We start from the raw sequence: 23,008 nt of genomic DNA, 5'->3' as shown, positions 1-23,008 counted from the left end.
GGGGTGGTACCAATAGTCTCTGATACCCCGTATATAGACGCATATACAAGAAATTGAGAAGAAAAAAAAAAACAAAAAAAAATACAAAATCTATTATATTTGATTGCAAGACATTAGATTCTGATGGAAAAACCGCTCGTCTCATTCTCATTTGCGATTCGCTCGTCGAAAACTTTTATCGCAATATAGGGGAACGATCAACGAGGCAGATCCATTTTTCTCGAAATGCCTTCGATTGTAAAGATTTTATAAAGAGATGATATAACGAGTAATAAAAAAGATATACTTTTTTAAGCATGTCGCAAGAAATTTACTACGTTTCTTATCTCGAAATTCCTCGTTTTAAAGAAAATACATTGTTCCTCTCTGAGGAATTGATTTAAGAGAAGCAAGCGCGCTGTCGGGTAATGTCTCAGTTCCCCCAGATCTCAGCCCCTAAGGATAATTGTAATGCTATGATCTCCTTCAACTGACAAGTTTCCCGAATCATGCATTCGTGTTTGTAGCGCGTATAGGCTGATCGGTAGAAGCAGCAGCAGCAGGAGCTCTGGTTGCGCTGTGGCCCCGCGTGCAGTACCTACCTATATAAATAATACTTGTCTCAAAGCTGGATCAGTTGACTCGCGGCAGCCGCACCTGTCGTGGTATAAAATGCAATTTTAGTGGTAATCCTCTTTGATCGACTGTCATATTCACTTGTGGTTAGTGTTTTCTTTTACCTGCTCTATTCCGCTTTATGGGTTTTCTGTAAGAACTGAAACTTACCTCATTTATTTTTGCAGATTTTATACAAAGTGGTCGATAGAAGAATTTCGTGTAGTGCAATTACTGCTTCCCTCGCCATGTCTCACGATAATTTAGGATTTACGTCGAGCAACGTAAGTCAGGAAGAACTATTTAAATGGGGAAAAAAGGAAAAAGAGAGTTTGTGTTGCGCTTAATATACACCATCCGCTCATTGACGCTGCTATTTTATTAAGCTCGAGTAATTGTGGATGGTAGAGGAACACGAAGAATTCCTTTCTACTGGAGTCTTGAGAGTAAAAAAGGGCTGTGAATCGCTCGGATCAGTATGAGAAGCTCTACACGGAAGCGTCAAAGTCCAAAGGGACAGAGGATGAATTATAGTGGATTACAATTTGTGTATGCGCGTACCGCGTAAATTAATCGAGTGGGTTGCAGAGATTCTGAAATAATCTTATTGGTCCTTTTGATAAAAACCTTTACCGATGGGTGCGCGAGTCTCAAAGATCGATTCTTTCAATTCTGTAACGTAATCGAGAAAAAGATTCCATTGTTTATTCAATTATCAAGTGTTAAGTACTTGTATGTATTTTTCTTTACTACGTAATAATGATAAAGATCAAATTATAGAATCACAGATTTATTCTTATCGCAAATAATACTTCTGGCATTTTTAACGAGAATCTCTTTTGAAGAAAAAACAAAAAACAAAAAACAAAAAACTGGTTGGAATAAATCTAGATTAACGGCCTTTTTCTCGTCGAGCCGGCGTGCATGTCTCCTAGCCAAGCAAATCTTAATAAAACCTGCGGTTCATTCAGCTACAACGATCGTGCCGTCCTGTATCATTGATACTTTTACTCCACCGTCAGGCACTTCCACGCATAGTAATCTTACTCACCGTGTTGTATGAATTTTTTATAGGAATTTTTCGACACCTACACGATTCATAGAAAAGTACAGAAAAAATACATAAAGATTAATGGGGCGATGCCCAATAAACAAGAGATAAGAGATTTGGTCGATAAGAATTTTTCTAGTTTAGTCACGTTTCTCTTTCTTTATTTTCAAATGGTGAAAAAATGTGTCATACATTACACATGAGTATTAACTTGTAATTGTAATGCCGTATCAACGTAAGTGTTTTTTTTTCTTTTTTGTAAAAAAGTTTGTGTGCAGTTGGCTCATAAATATTACTATAGGTAGATGATTGATAATTGATGCACGATGGTAATTATGATGTAACGCAGGATATTTTATAAGAAAGAAAGACAAGAAAAAAAAGGAGCACAGGTTTACTGCTTGACCGGCAAAGTGTAATTGAAGAATTTCTGTGAATTTCAGGAATGCTGTAATCCGAAATATTTGCAAAAGTAACGACTCCAATTATGCGGAACCACTGTTGCTCGAAGAAACAATATATGTATATATACACATATATATGCGAGATACTAAATGAAACCAATTGGAACGAACGTAAAGTCGTTTCAAGAACTCGTCGAGTTATCGTGTTCATGGATTAAAAAATTCTCACCGTCCTACTAAGTGATTACTAATCACTGGATAACCTTGTCGCATTCTCTGTATTAAAATATAAATCAGAGTCACACGGAGATCCTAGATAAAATGTATGTTTAATAAAATAATTATCCATCGAAGTCGCTGAAGCAGGCAATCTTGAGCGTAAAAAAAGAGGGAAAAGAATGATATTGAGACGAGATAAAGATAAACGATCTATCGATCCTTTCATAATAGAGAGACACAACTAATTCACTCCTCCCGTTGCGTCCAGCGTTTTCCGCAGCACCAATCTCGAAGGCGAAAAATTATCCTGACAGGCTCGCAATAATTTCTTACTCGGTTGAAATCATAAAAATCCGGCAAAAACACTGATGAGATTCGATAAGTATATCTTTATGGTCGAAGGTGATAAGAAAGAACGTGAAATCTTATAGAGTGCATCGTACCGAAATCCAGTTCGACTGCTGTAGGTTTAATGTGTGCGTGCGTGCGTATAGCGAGTAAATGATCGGTGAAAGCAAAGTCAAAGCTAGCATTAGGTCATTGATACGCCGTGCCGTCAAGAAATTTCGTGCCGAGGTTTAATAAGAGGTACACACGTACACACACCTGTATATATACTAAATACTATACCGCGCGCGCCGTATTGTAAGAAGTTGGCATTCAATGCTAACTAGAATTATTGCTCGGCTCGGCTCAGCTCGGCTATACTAGGCTAGGCTAGGCCCCTGCTAGGACCCTGCTGCGCCAGGCTAGCCCGGCGCGGCCTTCCGTCCCTCGACCATTTCGAAGGCCAACGGCACTCCGCTCCTCGCTACGTATACCTATGCTCTCGCGCATTGCCAATCTAATTAAGCGCGCGGTGCAACCCGTCCCCCAATATTCCCCAACGAGAGGTTTACTTTTCTCAAGGAGCGCTACATCTCGTATGTATACGTACATACATTCGTGTACCATCGTACACTCTGCCCCCTGCATCGCATCGAAAGGTATATGACCCTGCGTCGACCGCGCGCGCGTTTGTCTCTAGGTGTATGATCGAGAGAGGAAACGGCCGGGAACGGAGGGACGTTGCTTGGTGTCAGCTGTACCGTGTATACATATATATGTACTCTTATTTACCCCCCTGCACCAGCTTCTCGCGTCACAACGCCGTACCTCTTCTTTCGATATAATTTCTCCTCTAACCTCCTATATAGTCGACAAACGGAAGAATACAAGTTGCACGAAACATTGATGGATTTTCGTTAGCACAGCTGGGATTCGTCGAGTATTTTTCCGCCCTATATATATATATATATATATATATATATATACAATCGATTCAACGTAGAAATCGAAAACATTTCGCGGAATATCGTACTCGTGTATCAGAATGACAATTCCAACGACTAATTTTATCGAAATTCAATCAATCATGAGCGTCGTCGATGCTCCTTATCCGGCCCCGCGGCCCGACCTTTACCACGAGATGCTCTCATTGGAAAATTCGTTGGAGAGGCTGCGCTTTGTCTGCGCGCGTTGTAATATATACGTAACGATATAGAGGAAGGTAAAAATGTCATTTGAAATTCAATTGGCTCTGTTGATACGGATATGATAATTCTATATGTGGATAATCACTGATTAGGTTAACCAGGCTGATTAGAGGGTGGGGGGGGGGGGGGGGGGAGGTGATAAGACAATCGATATGTGGAATTCAATGGCAAAAATTCAGGGAGGTATAGCAAATATGCGCGAACAGCCATATACGATATGATAGACAAGCACACATGCGATATCGTCGCTCTGCACTTTGATTAGATCCACTCTAATGAGTTTATATTGTTTTACCTAGATTCTCTCCCTCGATTGTATTGTTGTACTATATATATATATGATACGATAGCACACGTAAGATTCATTAGGTTGCATTATACTTGTAATCTCTTGCTATCATCTCTAATGTAATTGTAGGATACATCCAGTTGACGAAAGCTTCATTCATTACGATCCGTTGACCAATGGCAGGCATTTTATCGTTCTTTAAATAGCTACTGCGAGGTGCTAGATGAATAAATGATTGCCGGACGTTTGTAATTTCGTTATAAAACGGCTAATAAACGATTCGATGTAATTGAAAACAATCGTTGGTAAAAGTTACAAGGGCCGCTTAGAGACGTGCGTGTCGAATTATGCATACTTATATGAGATTAACTTGTATATATATACCCTTACGTACTGCTCGCCAACGGAAATGATCAAACTACTACTCCTTCCAATGAGAATATTTTCAAATAAAATGTTATGCTTTGATTCAATATGTGATAAAGGCAGAGGGGGGGGGGGGGGGGGGGGAATGAGCAAACATTTGCATCGTTCTTTCGTTGAAAATAATAAGAGATTAAATGATTAAATACTCGCAATATAGGCTGCAAATACACTGCAGCACAATCATTTTCAGCCGCCAAGATTGTAAAGTCATTGATAAAATTATAAACGAGCGATAATTAGAGTAATTTTCTTAATTAACAATTAATTATTCTCAGGGTTTTCCTGAAACGACGACGGCCTCTTATCGATAACGGCCTCTAGGGAATAATACATTTTTCCTGGTTTCGTCTGACAGTGCATGGTAAAATGTAATTTACTGGCTCGAGACTCGGACCCACCGATACAAGATAAACATGCATTTTTCTCATGATCGTCAGATAAACGAACACAAGTAGCGCGCCAAATGTTTTCCTTAAAAATACTTGGATCGATCAATGACGGTCTCTTTACATACAAGAAGAAAAAGATAAGAGATTGTTAAAAAATGTGAAATTTCTTGCAGGATGGCTTGGACGCGAAACGTTGGTCATCGTCCACTTCGAAAAATTCACCGAGGTAGGTTGAATGAAAATTTCCTGCCAGAGAGAGAGAGAGAGTTTATTCCGCTGGATCTTATTAATAATATTAATTGACTCGCTAAAACTTTGCCTTCTATTCTCAGTTATCTTCCGGACGAAAATCGAACGAACGTTTATGTTTTGGAATTGGATGAGAAAAAGAAGAGGACCAAGAAGAAGAGCGTAGAGGAGTACGATGCAGGGGAGTACGAACCGTACGATCATAGGGACGTGGTGCACCCTACAACGTAAGTCTTGCACATTATATTAACAATCGTAATTTGATTTATTGCACTTGTACTATAGCTCTGTGATCAGTCAGTTGACGCAGTTTCACTTAATTTACAGAGACGTGCAAAATCTCTTTAATCATATATATATATATGCATGCCTATTTAAAAGGCTCGAAAGTCTGGGAGCCCTGTCTCAAATTGATTTATTACTTTGCTCACATCTACTTATTGTTCTGTTTCTTTGTTCTCTTCCTGTAGGAACAGCGAGACCCTACTGCATCTGTTAAAGGGCAGTTTAGGAACCGGAATTTTAGCGATGCCCAAAGCTTTTCTCAACTCGGGCTACATAGTTGGTATGATAGCTACGATAATCATCGGGTTGCTTTGTACTTACTGTATGCGCATACTCGTAACGTCCGAATACGAGCTCTGTAAACGGAAGAGGGTTCCGTCCTTGACTTATCCTGCAACTGCGGAAGCCGCGTTACGCGAAGGTCCGCCCGTATTTAGGAGATGTGCGAAAGCGGCTATGTAAGTAAATCCTCCAATTCCCCCGTCTCTCTCTCTCTCTCTCTCTCTCTCTCTCAGCACTCCTTATTTTCCTTCCATCGGAGAGTAATTAATTAAAAAGGTAACCACACGTATGGTCACAGCCATGGATGGAGCCTGCGTGCGTGCCTGCGTGCGAGCCTGCGTGCGTGCCTGCGTGCTTATAAAGTAGTATCGGTATACGATACCACCGCCGCACTTTTCAGTAGAGTCGTCGAGATCGGAACGACGCACGGCACGGCATGGCACGGCAGCAGAACACACACGCTTGCTACGTTAATGTCTCATCTTTCTGTGCGATACCTCGATTTTTCTAAATCTATATATACATGAGACTAACCAACGATCCACCAGCTTTCGTATCCGCAAACAAATCATTAATTCTCTTTATACAATCCTAATGCATCCTACTAACTTATAATAATTTGTAAATAATGTAGCTATGTGTGATTGATTTTAACATGGTGTTACTCCGCAGACACGTGACAAACACTTTCCTCATCATTTACCAGCTGGGAGCCTGCTGTGTTTATGTCGTGTTCATAGCTTCTAACATTCAAACGGTTTGTACTCTTTGGAATTCTTAGCTACAATTAAATAATATTCTCAGTGAGAAATATGAATGTTCTTGTCATTGGATACTCTACTGCCTATAGGCTATATAGCGTAGGTAGAAATGAACAATCTAGGTCAGGGAAACACCAAGTGGGAATAACCGATTAGACGGGGACTGTGTAATGCAATTCGTAAGACCGGTGCGACTGCGTGTATTCAAGGTGATTACTCGAGTGGTTAATATGCCTGCCTCGTGCCTGGGATTTTTAAATCAAGCATTTTAGGGGAAGAGATTTAATAGTATCAAATTCTATCAACCTTCTTTCCATGCATCTACGACGCTTCTCTCTTCCTCTTCTCCTCCTTCTTCTTTCTCATGATATACCAACGATTCCACTGACACTACCATAAGGTCCTAAACACTTCCTAAATTATACACACGTATGTTTTATGACGCCGTACATGCACATTTGTCTATATATACTTAAATTTTATATTATAGTTTACGCGCGTAACTCCTACATGATTACGACACGTATGCCGAGAAAAAAATAATGGATACATCGAACGAATCTATATATAGTAATATAATGACCTTTCGAAATAATTGGGGTCTCTTGGTGATAATGATGGGGGAAAGAAAAAGGGCATTTGTCGAATTAGATATGTCAGGAAAAATTGAGAGAAATCAGATGCCGGAGACCGGAAGCAATTAATAGATTGGAGGAAGTTTGCATGGATTTTAAGGCCGTTAGACTCTCGTATATTCCCTTCCTGAGAACCAGTCAGCATTTTTACACCAGCTCCATTAATTCTCACCTATGGGTTCTCGATGTGTGTTTATGTAACTTGGCGAATCATTTACCATTAAATAAACGCATGCCCCGTTCTTACATCAGAAGCTAGCACTTTGCTTCAATTGATCGTTAAATCAATTGTATAGTATATGTGATAATCGTAAAATAGCAACCAAAAGGATTGTGCACGTATTATGTATACGTGAGATTAATTGTACCCGATCTTTATAATCACTGTGTATCACATGTGGGTATACACACACGTTTAATCTATATATAAATGTACATGCATAGAATTATCTGAGATGAACAGAAACACACACTAGGTATATACGCGCGTGTACAGTATATTGGGACGATTTTTACGTAAGGCAACTGATGAGTGCACCAACTGCATTAACTTTAGTGTTAAATGCACTCGGACTCATTTCCGCTTGTCCTTGAATTTGAAACATGACAGCACACGTACACATCTGAACGTACACCCACGGATGCTGCAAATCTTAAAAGTGACAAGTCGATAACTTAACTGCTATGAACAATAATTATGACGCTCTTAACGAGTTTTAAAGATGAATTTACTCTTTTCATGTTTATCTAATTTATTTTTCTATTCCAGGCTTTAAGCACCTACATCCAACCAATAGACGTAAGACTTTACATGGTTGCACTGCTTTTACCATTAATTTTCATAAACTGGATCAGAAATCTCAAATACTTGGCCCCTCTATCCACAGTTGCAAATGGGATAACGTTTATAAGCTTTGGCATTATTTTGTATTATATATTCAGGCAGACTCCAAGCTTCGAGAATCGCAATCCCGTTGGTGAGGTCCAAAATTTTCCATTGTATTTTGGCACGGTCTTGTTTGCCCTTGAAGCCATTGGTGTGGTGAGTATATGATTTAATAGAGAGTGAGAGAGAAAGAAAGAAAAGAAAATACAAACTTATTTATAAAGCTCATTCTAATTAATTGGACACGTTTCAGATTATGCCACTTGAGAATGAAATGAAGACACCGAAGCACTTCATCAGTCCATTCGGTATTTTGAACATTGGCATGGGAACAATTGTATTTCTCTATGCAGGCATGGGATTCTTCGGATACATCTGTTATGGAAGCGAGATCCACGATAGCATCACGTTGAATCTACCAGACAAAGACGTACTGTCAAAAGTTGTGCAAATTCTTTTAGCAATTGCAATCTTTTTTACCCACACTATACAGTGTTATGTAGCTATTGATATATCGTGGAATGACTATATAAGTCCGATGCTTGAGAAAAACTCTCACAGATTGTTGTGGGAATACGTGGTCAGAACCGTTATTGTTATTATAACCAGTGAGTACATAGCTAGAGGATTAATCAATTTATTAAACAGTCATTTAGTGTTCTCTCAAAATTAATTTAATTTAATCTTTTTCATTTATAGCATTACTAGCAATTGCTGTACCAAAATTAGAATTATTCATATCCCTGTTTGGAGCATTTTGCCTATCAGCACTGGGAATAGCGTTCCCTGCGATTATTCAGCTTTGTACATTTTGGAACACTGTCACTCGCACTGAAAGGAATCTGATGTTAGCAAAGAATTTATCATTGATACTATTTGGTCTATTGGGACTCGTGGTAGGAACCTATACGAGTCTTCACGAAATGGTTAAGAGTTTCGCGCGATGATAATTGTCAAAACCGACAAGGGGCTAAAATTGCTGTGAGAAGAAGATAAGTGTGTAACGTGTACTATAGTAACGAGAGAAAGGTACCATTCTCCGTTTTATAGAGGATGAGTGACAATGTGATAAACACAACAAGATTCTGTATATATAATAATATATTATATATGTATTATACAAAAAATAGAGTGATATCCACGAAAAGTTATATAAGACAAAGAGCAATAATATATTCGGCGAGAGTGTAGTGGAATAAAACTCGTACATCTACGATGAAAGACTGCATTAACAAATTTGTTGAGCGAATACTGATGCAATAGAAATTGTAGCGACGAGATAATTCATTAAGCTTTAATAAAATTATCGTATATTCCAATTTATGCGTCATCTCTCTCTCTCTCTCTCTCTCTCTCTCTACATATATATAAATCTATAAGAGGCAATATTTAAAGCTCGATGTCTCTCCTTTCTCCATTCTGTTTAGAGGAGAATATTGGTCGTCGCGCAAGCTTATTATATTCACCCTTTGTAGAAATTGAGTAGAGGCACCGTTAGATGTCAGCAGCAGTCAGTGTAAGTGGAGCAAGACCATAGCAGAGAGGACTAGGCTCAGATTTCCCGATCTCTCGTTTCGTACCGTAAAGGGTGGCAAAGGGTAAGGCGGGTAAGGGAAACAGAAGCAGAAGCAGCAGCAGGAAAGCTTTGATTCGGATCATGGAATAATTGTAAGGATTTTTGACAAATCGAAACGAAAAATCTCGATACTTAAGGACAATGCAGTAAATTCTACTACCCTTGGAACGATTAACGTTTAATGCTCATGTGGTTAATTAATTCGCATGCTTTGAATCAACTGATTTTTTAACCCTCTGTGGCTTAGTACTAGTTTTGTGCAAGTGTAACACTACGTACTTTCGAAAAGTTCATCGTACTTTATGACTGCGAAGGTAATGCGAAACGTAAGTTACGAATAGCATACTGTGCACTTTTATAGAAGGCTTGATTGATCACAATTTACAACTAATATTCGTAGCACACACGTTACCAATATAGTATATGTGTGCACATGCATAAAATACAGTCACATCATTTGTGCAGTTGATCTGCTTGAGAAGAGCAATAGAGATATGCAAATAATACAATCAAATCATGCAGCAAGGCCATTGTATAACAATTCTTGTAACATAATTGCTGCTACTTGTCCATTTCGTGGACCGATTAAACAGCTATTATTAAGCTTGTTCTCCTTTTTATTAGAATGAATATATATATTATATTGGCAATATGTGAATTTTGTAGGCTTGTGATTTTTGTTTTTCTTAATATCCCTCTCCAAAGAAGTGTGTCGTGCAGCTGCAACTCAGCAGACCATTCGCGAGCAAGCTCGTCAAGCTCGTCAAGCTCGAATCGATAGGCTTTATTCCTAACTTACCTACCAAACAGTCCAGCTCCTCTTTCCCCGAACAACAAAATTTCCTTTCTCCCTTTATCGACTTTTCGACTAAATCATTCTCAACTTAAAGTAAGTTCTGAATAAAACTATGAAAGAATAGAAATAAAAATGAGTAAATTTTGTAGAAAAAAAAAGCAAAAGAAAAAATGTTAAATAAATATTTTTATTTCTCATTAATAGTCATAGATTTATTTAACCACTCTCCAAACCTTTCCAACAATTTTCGTAGGTGCAGGCAAATAATTTTCTAAGACTAATCCGAATGGTAGTGAATAGAAATTAATTAATTAATTTAATACACGCAGTACTTTATATATGAAAAGAACAAAAATCTTCAATTAATTAGAGAATAATAAAAAGTAACTTGTAACAAACAATGCAAAAGCTCCAACATATTATCAGTGTATATAGAATTATGCTTAGATGCACTTTGGCAGCTGATTCGCTTGATATAACGCATAGATTTTACAATTAGCCGTTGACCTAATAGCTTTAATAGTTGGAACGTCCAAGTACTTTGTCATTTGACGATAGAATGCTTATAATTAAAGCAGAACAATGTGTATATATATGTACATGTATAGAGCTTTTGCTTTGATAAATTGCTAAAGAGAAAAATACACAAAGAGAGTATATAAGAATTAAACTATTAACTCGTACTGTGCTGCTGTGATCTTTTGCTATTATACAAATAGTTTGTTTTTCTCCTATATATAATGAAACGTTAATATTTTAACACAAGTCATATGTTGCTACCAAATTAATATTTCTTTTTTTCGATAGTAATATCTGCAGGCACACAAGGTAAAAAATAACATGGATATATATATATATATATTAGGGTGGTCGTTAAAAAAAATTTTTTTGACGGATCCTTAAAAAACACTAGTATTTGATGAGAAACTACAGTGGTTGAAACCTGCGGCCTGACAAATGATGGAAACACGTGCCTCATTGCGATCAAATATAATTTTCGAAGAATTTTACAGTTTTTCGCTGATAACTCATTAAATATTCGATTCTATGAAAAGAAGCATATAACCTTTTCTCTGCAGAATTAAATTCTACATAATAAAGGTTCTATACATTTTTCTTCTAGAATGCATACTAATGGAGATATTGCTGAAAAATCGATCCTCTTTTTCGTTTATACACATTATATTGACATATGCTCATATGAGTAGTTATTCTTATTTCCTTGTAGTTACACATTTTATTTCTCTTAATTTAATAAAATATGTTAATTGTACGGTAAACTAAAAATAATTATTCATATAAACATATCAATATAATGTGTATAAACGAACAAGAGGATCGATTTTTCAGAAATATCTCGATTAGTATGCATTCTAGAAAAAAAATGTATAGAACCTTTATTATGTAGAATTTAATTCTGCAGAGAAAAGGTTATATGCATCTTTTCATAGAATCGAATATTTAATGAGTTATCAGCGAAAAACTGTAAAATTCTTCAAAAATTATATTTGATCGCAATGAGGCTCGTGTTTCCATCATTTGTCAGGCCACAGGTTTCAACCACTCTAGTTTCTCATCAAATACTAGTGGTTTTTGGGGATCCGTCAAAAAATTTTTTTTTAACGACCACCCTAATATATATATATAGAGTACCTCGCTGTGCATTGTGTATAGGCTATAGAAAACGAGAAGAGGAATTCCTTACTCGGCTGCTAAATCTCTGCTTGGCAAAATTTATGACGAGCGCGTAGAAGTTGGGAGATGCTAGTAGTCTAGTTGACTCGTCACGTGATGCCTGAACAGAGCAAGTACCTCGTTGGAAATTAAAGTGTACGTAGCTTGAGTCGACACGCGCAGAGCAGTCGCGAGGTATGTTTCGATCTTTTAACTCTACTGCTTAAAGAGTAGCTGGCTTGTGATCGTATCACAGAATGCTCGTAATAATTTATTAAATAGACTAATTGCAATAAAACGTCCGCGGGAGGTGTGTGTGTTGGTGTGAGAGAGAGAGAGAGAGAGAGAGAGAAGGAAAATAGACACGAGTATAGGGGTAGGCGTATATCAATCAAGTATACTTGATCTGGTAAGTTAATTAACCCTTTAATTTTTTATATATCGCGCGAGAACGTTTGCCATTGAAGAAAATAAGTACAGTTGGATGGTTGTGTAAAAAATACTACTTTAAAGCATGAATTTGAGAAATTGCAAGCTAGATAAGAATGTTACATGGACGTGAGCTCAGATAAAAGAAAGCTCATAGATGGTTATTAGTCCAAGGCCCTCATTTTGGTGTCCTATAAACTATCTTTAATGGTTCTTGTCCGTTGATTGCAGTACACGAGGCACTGCTTGAATTTTCACTTTACATCGCGCGAACTCGTTGAAACAGTGTCATCTCAATTGAATCGGATAAACGATTCAATTATCGCAAGTTTTCTTCTTCAATTCCTGTGTACATACAAGCAATATATATATACGTTGCATGGCTTAACTTACGGTATTTAATATAATTGACTGGCAGCACTCTCTTGCACAAGAGTTTGATTTTTCTCTAGAAAAGTTGGCGCGCGAAGAGCCTACAATACCGAGAGGGCTCAAGAGCGCGCGAGGCTAATTATTATTTTTACTTGAGAGAAGAAAGGGAAGAGGAGAAAAGAGTGTGTACGTGCATATGGCTGACGGAACATTTTGACGCAAGTATAAGAAAAAGAGGAAATGGTGGTACATGTACGTGCGCGTGGATACATATACTAAAATAGTACCTGTCGGAGGAGCGGAGTCGGTCTGTCAAGCGGGATAAGTTTTCCCTTGCCTATTATTAGTAAAGGTGCGTAAATATATTTCACTGACATTGTTTCGGCTCTCCATGTGACCGAGAGCGAGGCTCTCTCTCTCTCTCTCTCTCTCTCTCTCTCTCTCTCTCTCTCTGATCCCCTGATTTACCGCCAGAGGAAGTAAGAATTAAGCGATTGATTATTATTATATTTAAACGATCCGTTCTATACGGTAATTGTACATTTCAATGGAAGGTCACACCATGCGAATAGATCTCTCCTATAGATCCTATAGAGACTCTTTCAGACGAGGGACGAAAATTGGTTACAGATCAAATTCCACTCTATCCTCCACTGTAATCTGGATCCTCGAATTTGCGCTGCTTCTAGAGATTGTTAAAAAATCCTTCGAACCTTGGGCGTAATTGCAGAATTTCGAGTCTCGTGGTAAGCATATAGTGTGTATGGCTTGGAAGAAATAAAAATATACGTGTAGATATAGGTAGAGATAGATATAGATGTACGTACGCGCATATATATAGAGGCTTGGAGGGCGGGCGGTCGAGTAGAGCGGCCAATTATCGCAATTCGCTCGGTATAAGAATCGTGTTTTTTTCGCTGTAGAGAATCAACGAGGGATATACGAGATATTCCGAGGATTAAAAATGGAGGAGAAAAAAGGAGAAGCTATAAGCATGCAGCTGATCGACCAGGATACGGAGCGTTTCAAGTATAGTATATATACATGCATATACGTGCATGTGAAAAGTCCGAAGGAATTAAGGGGTGGACGAGGAAAAAGAAGCTATAGGATATAGTATATATATATATATATATATATATATATATACCTTAATTTTTCCTTGGACACGTCGGCCAATACTTAAATATACATAATAGACCAGCGGCCGAGTAAATGAAAGATTCTTAAGGGAGCATCTATATTATTTCAGAAAGATGAACGATAATGCCAACATCGAGCAGAGTCAGAGCGAAGGTGCAGCCTTGTCTACGTCGGAGTCGCAAGAGCCTTACGATCCTCACAAGCATCGCAATCGACCAAATCCAACCTCGTCAGTTGATCCATGCATGCAATGCAATTCGATAAAAACTCACACTCTCTCGCTCGCTTTCTTGATCGCGAGCGAGACATTTTTCGCAAAAAAAAAAAATTAAGCCACTAATGATTACAATATATATATATATATATATATATATATATATACATATATGTATATATATTATTGAAATTTTTAGAAACGCGGAGACGCTGGTTCACATATTAAAGGGAAGTCTCGGTACTGGTATCCTAGCAATGCCAAATGCATTTTGCAACAGTGGACTGGTCACTGGTGTCGTTGCGACAGTTTTAATCGGAGCTTTGTGCACTTACTGCCTTCACGTATTGGTAAAGGCTCAATATCGCTTGTGCAAACGGTTGAGAGTTCCTATCTTGAGCTATCCAGACAGCATGAAGTACGCACTGGAACAGGGACCTACGTCCATAAGATGGTTCGCTTCAGCCGCCCCGTATGTACTCGAGCAACCCTTTGTAGCCAGTAAACATTTTTATTACGATATACATACATGAATAAATTTATCCACGTGTCTATAGCGAAACACGAAGAATTCCATCTATTACGCACCTGTACACAATTATTATGATTTATCAGATGGTTAAATTTATTCATTATCCTTCCAATAAAACTGTTTACTCTTCATAGACGAATAAATATTTCTCACTCTATACGCATCATACGTAAAATCTACATAGATTTTTAATTTCTCTTCATTGCTATTTTTTTTTCTTGCAGTGCAATCGTAGACGGATTCATGATAACGTATCAACTTGGAATCTGCTGCGTTTATATCGTTTTCGTAGCTTCGAATATAAAACAGGCATGATTGTAAAGAATATATATTATATATATATATACATCAGTAATATAGAGATATGTAAATGTATATTTATGCGTTCAGGTAGCCGATCAATACTGGACACCGTTGGATATCGAGGTTCATATGGCAATTCTATTGCTTCCTTTGGTCTTGATCAATTATATCAGAAATTTAAAGCTACTCGCGCCTTTCTCGACACTGGCCAATCTCATCACTTTCGTCGGTCTTGCCATGATCCTGGTGTATATGTTTGACGATCTACCACCGATCAGCGAGAGAGAGATGTTTGGCACTGCGAGAAATTTCTCCTTATACTTTGGAACAACTCTCTTCGCACTGGAAGCTGTCGGAGTGGTGATTATTATTATTATTCTCCATTATAATTAACTTTTATTCCGACAAGTTGGAGCTTAAAAATGATCTGACAAAAAAAAAATCTCTTCCATCGCAGATCATAGCCCTAGAGAATAATATGAAAACGCCGCAATATTTCGGGGGCTACTGTGGTGTACTCAATATTGGCATGACTGTCATTGTTATTTTGTACATTTTAATGGGTTTCTTTGGATACATAAAATACGGTGCGGCTGCTGATGGAAGTGTCACTTTCAACTTGCCCAGTGATCAGCCGTAAGTTATCGCAATCCCATTCCTCACATCGATCTTCATCCCTCATGCGCAGTAATTGGAATGATAATTGTCGGGAGGACGATGTGTGCGATATGGCCTAATATTTCACAAGCTCTCCTCCAAAATACCATATTTCCCTAGCCCCTATACAATCATTTGTACAATTTAATTTACAGAATGGCGCAGAGCATCAAGATAATGTTCGCTGTGGCAATTTTCATAACGTACGCTTTGCAAGGATACGTCCCGGTCGAGATTATATGGACTACGTATCTAGATCATCGCATACAGAGAAGGAAATTGTTTTGGGAGTATGTTTGTCGAACGGTCGTTACTTTGGCAACCTGTAAGTCTATACATATATCTATATGTTTATATATGTGCACATGTGCATGTGCGTGTCTACTCTTATTTGAGCGAGATTCAACCAGCGCTCTTATACCTTATTCCTCAATTATAAACATACTTAATTTATACAGATAAATAAATATATATAACACGTATGTGGGTGTGTGTGTGTCACAGGGGTTCTGGCAGTTGCCATACCAAGATTGGGCCTCTTCATATCTCTATTCGGAGCTTTCTGCCTCTCAGCACTGGGTATAGCTTTTCCAGCAATCATCGAGATATGCGTCGATTGGCCCGATAGAAAATCACAGCCTTGGAAAATCATGCTGATAAAGAACCTGCTTTTAATAGTTTTCGGCATCGTTGGTCTGGTTGTTGGGACGTACGTTACCGTTGTCGATATAGTCAATTCGTTCAAATGAATAAGTTTATAGGATAGCCAAGGAGATATGTATTATATATAGTTGATTAATAATAGAACGAAGGAATAACCTCTTAGTTGTGCAGGAGGGCATATGCATACGCTTCTGAATTCAGAGAGATTTAGTGGCGCTTGCTAGAATCTTACCGAATCTTACTCATTTTATAACTGAGATTGAAATCTGAATTATCTGTGATCGAAGAGAGAAGCTTGCTCTTGGAGGAAGCAATAATGGTGTCTGGCATGCAGAGAAATCTCAAAAACTCTAAAGCCTTTCGAGGGACAGCCTATTTGGTAAAATGAGAGAATAGGTATAATATCTATAAATATCAGCAGGGGGATAAGCAGAGCACTAAAGAAAGTATACTATTATATAGGTACTATAACATATACTTATATCCAATTAAAATAATTAGTCGTCAATTTGTTAAGCGATTCTCTTGTTATATTTGTACTAATAAAATAAAGTAAATTTTATTAAAAAAACAAACAAAAAAACCAAAGAAACATGACCAACTAACCTGCAAAATTATATATTATAATCGCCGAGAGAACGTATTATGATGAACGAATAAAAGGGACAGAGACGTTTCGTTTCAACTCTCTTCAATTAATCGCATCGTTTACTCATTAATTTATTAATTTATATTAATATACTTTATATATCAGGCAATAATACGATAGACATACGCGCTAAGAAAGTAAAGTGCCGTGTTAGGAAACGAAAAATATCTTATAGACCATGCCACGCGCAAGGCTTGGTATTTTATTGAACGAAAGGTATATATATATATATATATATATATAGTCGTATTGAATCGAGCTCTGAATATTATTCAAATAACTAATAATATAATAATTCACACTGAAACTTTGGGAGACCGTGTGTCTCAACGTTACAAATTAAACTTGTACGCGCATATAGCGTATATATGTAATATATATGTATAGCACAAAGTTTTCTCAAAACACATACCAACGAGACATTGAGTAAAGAAAATACGTAAATATAGCTAGATCGAATCGAGAGATTTGGCCAGTCCACACCGAGAATCGCGGGTTGTGCATGTGGGTTTCGGCGCAAATGCAGCAAAGTAGAGAATATCACGAAAAAGCATTACGACGGTGTATAAATGATAAATAGCGATTACGCATGATCGCTGCTAAAGTAGCTGCTTTGCATCATAAATAGTTTATCGATCGGATTGTGAATAGCAGCGTGTAGACTTTGCGACAGCGATGGCGTTTCGTGTGTCGTTTGACCATGATGGGAGTGTGATCCACCTTGATGACTCCCATCTGCTCCAGCCCCTTCGTTTTCACCTATGTCGAAGCCTGCTTCGGTACCATCCAATGACAGATCGCTGCTGCAGAAACTCTCGCCGGAATGACCGGGATAAGCATCTGTAATTCAGCCCCAATTAATTATACATACATGCATACATACATATATATGATGTATGCATGGTATATCAAATAATTCTCTATTACTTGTTTGTAATTTTATTATATGTTAATATATATAGAAAGAGAGAGAGAGAGAGAGAGAGAGAGAGAGAGAGAGAGAGAGAGAGAGAGATCGCGTTTGCGAATAACATTGCAGCGATAGTGGATGCGCGGAAAACGGAAAAACTTACCGTCGGGCGAATACGGGTTATTGGGGTTGAGTGGTTGAGTGGCCGAGGGAAAGCTAGAAGATTCCCCATCGCGCATGTTCAGGACGTTCAAATAATGACCTGTGAACGAAATTAAACGATTGGCATGTATCTCGCACAAGATTCTCTCAATAGTAGACGGTTTTCATAATCATCCATCTATACACACACTGCATCGCAACGACTATATAAATAATTAATATTCCAGATATACCCCAGTAACCAGTGTTCGCTAAAATTCCATCTCCATCTATATAAGCTGCACTAGATTATTATACGTTCTATATTATAACAATTGTAATAGAGAAATATATATATTTATATATATATATATATATATAGCATCTCACTGTGATCACTGTGGGGACTCTCGGCTCTACGTTCCTCTTTGGGCTCCTTGTCAGATCCTGGCTCCGTCTTGGCTTTCCTCTGCAGCTTCTTCATTTTTGCACGTTGGTTTTGAAACCACACCTGCACAACTCGCACACTAAGGCCAGTGTCCTTGGCAAGGGCCTCTCGCACCTTTCTGCACGGCTTTGGGGACACCTCGAAGGATGCTTTGAACTGACGTCTCTGGGCCGACGTCAATATAGTGCGAGGTCTCTTGGGCCCGCGACGACCATCGCGAGGACGATTTTCGTCCAGCAAATCGTCGTCTGAAAAAAGGCCATCGCTTAATATCTACAAAAAGATACCAATCCCCTTTACTATTCGCTTCAACTATACAATTATTAAAAAATGTGTCATTTTAACAAACTGCTCTCCAATTCAGTCTGAATACTATCGGTTTCGACGTTTGATCGTCTCGCGCGAGAATCTTTTGAAAAACACATGGATGCTGTGCGTATATAGGATCTAGCTAAACTCTTAATTTTCTCTCGTGTTTCTCGTTGTAACACTATATATATATATTACATTGAATTTTCTTTGTCGCCTGGCATGTGAGGGAGAGAGAGAGAGAGAGGAATATGGAGCCACATTGGTATATCGATCAACGCTGAAGAAGAAATAAGGGAGGATCCGAAATGGGTGGTAATTTTTTGGTTTCCTTTCTGTCCGAGACCATGTGTGAGAGAGCCTACCTTTAAAGAGACAGCCGTGTCGAGAGTTTGTTTCGAAAATCCTCTAGCTTTTTACTTTGGATGACTTAAGATTTCTTGTACAACCTGTGAACAATGCAACAAGGTATGTACAATACTGTTGAGCGAGACAATGCTTGCTTAACGAGTTTATTTATTTCGAAAAGACTCTCAAACAATAGAAATTTCTTTTTTCGATCGCGAGAGGTCGAACGTAACACGCGAGATTCAATCATCCATCATACATAAACGAGAGGGGATGATGGTGAGCAGTTTGTTAAAGACCAAAGACGAGAAAAGATGTACGGTTATATGTAAAAAGGTTCGTCATAATTACAAATTTGCAAAAAAAAATCCACAAACAAACGAAAAAAAAGAGGAGAAAAGTCTAAGGTGATAAAATAGTTGTGCAATTGAGATATTCAGGGGGGGAGGGTTGGTATATGAAAAATTCTGCAAGAAACAGTTGCTTTTATTTTTAGAACAGCCTCTGTGTTCCAGTAGAATCAATTTTCTCGAATTATATGAATTTTTTACGCCAGTCCCTCTTTGCACTCTGTCGCTTGAATGCGTATACGCACATGAACACACGTACATACGCAAACGCACATGCACACACGTACACACGCACACGCACAATTACATATATTTACAGCTAGTGATAATTGTGTAAACGAACCTTGGGGACTATTGATATAATACTCGTGCTCAAAATCTCTCCTGCAAATCGGTTGGCCTTGTCGCAGGATAAATTGGGCTCCTCTTGGCAGTGGCTGACCGCACATGTAGCAAGCAAAGCACTCCACGTGGAAAATGAGACCACCGGCACGCATCACCAGGTCCGAGCAACTTATCTTCTCCATGCATCGAGCGCATTTAACGCCGAAAATCCGATCGTAATCGGAACGACAGTAGAGCTTGAGGTCCCGAGTGAAGCAGGACACTGATAAAGGTGCCGCACACACTGCGCACGATAAACATTCTTCGTGATAGCTACGCTCGGCCACTCTCATGAGATATCTGTCGATAATTGTGCGACCGCAACCAGCGCATATCGCATCCAGAAGGCCCGATTCCGTTTTCACCGAGACCGACGGCTCTGTCAATCACACACAACAAATTTCTTCATTCTCTCCTCTCCTTTATCATCCTTTATTTTTATATCCCAATGCAAACCCCATGCTTTCCTCTCAAACAGTATTCCAATCAATTAAATCTCTCCCTCAATATTAGCTATGATATAGTTTATTTTACTTGCAGACATTTATAGCTTTCTCGATATTATCCGAATCAAATTTCATGTCATCCCGCGTATAATGGAGTATTTGTTGTTAAAAGCAAGTAAAAAATATATTTTGTTCTACAATTATATATATATATATATATATATATATTTACGTCGAATCGTTTCCTTCGACTCTACTTTTTTTCTCATATATAATATGTGTTATAGGCTAGGTGATACACTATGCATATAGATGTCTCGAGAGTCGAAACTCACACAGAGATCGATCTCCATGCCAAAATAAATAACGTTATAAGGATTTTATTGCAGCCCATTCGAATAGAGCTGTGAGAAATTTCTGTGCCTCGACAGATCACTCTTCGCGTTAAAAGAGAAATTGCACTGTAGGTATACGCGCCGCGCATACATATATATATATATATATATATAGGTATAGAATTGCAATAGACGTATGCGTGTTGTCAGGGGTGCAGCGTATTCTAATATTTTCCCAACAGATTTGGGGTAGAGCGAGAAGGAGAACGATTTGAAGGAATACGAGAGAGAGAGAGAGAGAGGAAAAGAAAGAAACATTAAGTGTATTCGCGCGTTTACGCTCGAGGTTATTGTTTCAACCGGTGTGTGAATGTAATTATTTATAGAAAATCACCTGCGTTATTGTTATCGGCTGACGCTCGTGGTCGAAAAGGTATTGCCGAGGCCGGTGTAATATGTTGGGCCGATTCGGTCGAAGACACTTGTCGACTCAGAGTGCCCGGTACTGGAGGATAAAATTCCAGCATGGCGTCTCTTCGTTCTACGTCCTTTTCTCCCACGAATTCACGAATGTACGAAGATCCTCGAATGATAGGCTCGATTAACCCAGAAGCAGAGACAATTATATGTGCAACTGTCAGAGACCAGCTACCATGATGCGATGATATTTTTTAGAGGGAAGAAAGAATGCTTCTCGTCTTGACACTGAAGTAGAATTTAAATTACGCTATATACTAGAACTGCACTATATAAGCACTGCGCGAAGAAGGATCGTTTTATTGGATGGACTGGTGCGTACGGGGTACCGTACATATTTTATTCGTGTCGCGACGATGACAGTCTTCGCGGGAGGCGCGAAACACAACGACTAGGAGAGTACCGTCATCGTGAATGGGCGATCATCGACCAATCTCCAAATTCACCTTTACTCGATCCAAGATTCTCACACATTGTACATGCACGGTATCGTTATTGCAGGAGCTGGGTTCTGAATCGCGTCGGGGCGGCACACTATCTCACCCCAGCCAAACCCTTCTACTCTTCTTCCAATTTTTCTCACAATAATTTCACACTTTATCACTCCCTCTGCTCTTTCCGTGGATCTACACACACACATATACGTGCATATGTATTATATAGATAGGTCTAAAAGGGAGAGAGCGCACACTCGGTCGACGTATCAACGAGCCGACCTCCCGAACTTTTTTGACAAGAGTCTCTCTCTCTGGCCGCATCGACAGTGAAAATCATCCCCCACGGACACGATGTCCCGTCCCACCCCCTCTACACGGGGGAAGCCTGAGAGCCGAGGCTGCCGATGTGATATCGGAGACCGTCGTCGTCGTCGTTGCCGTCGTAGCCGTCGTAGCCGTCGTCGTCGTTGCCGTCGTTGTCGTGGTCGTGGTCGTGGTCGCTCCTGGATACGGGGAGGCGGACCCCCAACGCCAACAACCACGTCTCTTGCTGGCTCGCTCGCAATTTCATTGGTTGCCCATGGAGAACCGCCCTGCGCGTACTCACCCCCGAGCACGCACGCGCGCGCGCGACCCCGCGACTCCTCCGCTCCCTGCAGTGGTGCCCAAAGCCGATCTCCCTATGCCGGGATCAATATTCCAAAGTCACTCGGCCTCCCTGCCTGCCTGCCTGCCTGCCTATATAACCCTTTATCGTTTACTCTAGCTGCTACGCGCTCTATGCATCATGCACCCTCTCTCTCTTCCTTCCATCGCCCCTCTTAACAATTTTCCATTTTCCACATTTTCCATTCTACACTTGATACTCTGCTCTCTCTCCAGCCAGAAATTCATATAGATATACATGCATATGCATATACACACGAGTCGAGTATATCATACCTCTGCAATGTGGAAACTCATCTACTCGCCAAGTTTTCCTTAAATATAATAAAGATGCGTATATATATATATATATATATATATATATATATATGTACACGTGCTGCGTCGTCCTAGAGAAATCTGTCGAATATTCTTCGCCCTTGATTTTTTTTTTCAAACGACATACTTACATACCGAAAAAGAAGCACCAGGATGGACGTATATTGACAATTTATTTGACCGAAATGGCACACTCGCGCGACTATATCGTCTTGCCGCGCCGCCGCGCCGGTCCAATCAAGTTATAAACGGTCCATTTCAATACTCACCTCGAGTAGTCCTCCCAGGTCCCATATGGTGCTGCAGCAGGGTGAATGAAATGAAAGAAAGTAAACAACGAGAGGAGGTATTAGCGCATCGAATCAGTCCTATAGGTCCTAGGAGGAGTAAAAGTGTATTTTCGTGCGATCGCGCAAGAGAAGCTTG

At 39.1% G+C, this 23,008-nt stretch overlaps 3 protein-coding genes across 7 annotated transcripts; 2 read left to right on the top strand and 1 right to left on the bottom strand.

Moving 5' to 3' along the window:
- The first annotated feature begins 552 nt into the window (after positions 1 to 552).
- LOC136781090 (proton-coupled amino acid transporter-like protein CG1139) lies at positions 553 to 9,342 on the top strand. Its single transcript, XM_066739798.1, has 9 exons — positions 553 to 701; positions 783 to 878; positions 5,081 to 5,133; positions 5,240 to 5,383; positions 5,627 to 5,899; positions 6,396 to 6,480; positions 7,889 to 8,161; positions 8,259 to 8,613; positions 8,705 to 9,342. The coding sequence occupies exons 2-9, from the start codon at positions 843 to 845 to the stop codon at positions 8,950 to 8,952; spliced, it is 1,467 nt and encodes a 488-aa protein (XP_066595895.1). The 5' UTR covers positions 553 to 701; positions 783 to 842; the 3' UTR covers positions 8,953 to 9,342.
- Positions 9,343 to 9,527: 185 nt separating this feature from the next.
- LOC136781091 (proton-coupled amino acid transporter-like protein CG1139) lies at positions 9,528 to 16,901 on the top strand. Of its 5 annotated transcripts, none has more exons than XM_066739801.1 (11): positions 12,258 to 12,460; positions 13,015 to 13,204; positions 13,483 to 13,598; positions 13,776 to 13,881; positions 14,105 to 14,224; positions 14,409 to 14,681; positions 14,966 to 15,050; positions 15,132 to 15,404; positions 15,502 to 15,680; positions 15,857 to 16,026; positions 16,206 to 16,901. In XM_066739801.1, the coding sequence occupies exons 4-11, from the start codon at positions 13,817 to 13,819 to the stop codon at positions 16,448 to 16,450; spliced, it is 1,410 nt and encodes a 469-aa protein (XP_066595898.1). In that variant the 5' UTR covers positions 12,258 to 12,460; positions 13,015 to 13,204; positions 13,483 to 13,598; positions 13,776 to 13,816; the 3' UTR covers positions 16,451 to 16,901. The 5 variants fall into 5 exon arrangements, with proteins under 5 accessions (XP_066595900.1, XP_066595896.1, XP_066595898.1 ...); XM_066739800.1 differs by having other exon boundaries at positions 12,933 to 13,204; XM_066739799.1 differs by lacking the exons at positions 12,258 to 12,460; positions 13,015 to 13,204 and adding an exon at positions 11,973 to 12,246.
- Positions 16,902 to 17,076: 175 nt separating this feature from the next.
- Positions 17,077 to 22,093, bottom strand: LOC136781092 (LIM homeobox transcription factor 1-beta-like). The gene is made up of 5 exons (XM_066739804.1): positions 21,079 to 22,093; positions 19,863 to 20,282; positions 18,455 to 18,760; positions 18,087 to 18,185; positions 17,077 to 17,853 (listed from the first exon to the last, which is right to left on the bottom strand). Exons 1-5 carry the CDS (start codon positions 21,209 to 21,211, stop codon positions 17,597 to 17,599), a joined length of 1,215 nt encoding a protein of 404 aa, XP_066595901.1. The 5' UTR covers positions 21,212 to 22,093; the 3' UTR covers positions 17,077 to 17,596.
- Between the last annotated feature and the right edge of the window lie 915 nt (positions 22,094 to 23,008).

Source organism: Prorops nasuta, unplaced genomic scaffold, assembly GCF_024137725.1.
Source record: "Prorops nasuta isolate Cenicafe-Biocafe unplaced genomic scaffold, Cenicafe_Pnas_1.2 PNAS00021, whole genome shotgun sequence".
NCBI classification, from domain to species: domain Eukaryota; kingdom Metazoa; phylum Arthropoda; class Insecta; order Hymenoptera; family Bethylidae; genus Prorops; species Prorops nasuta.
The sequence above is the reverse complement of the archived record's forward strand: the minus strand, read 5'-3'. Positions and strand labels throughout refer to the sequence as shown.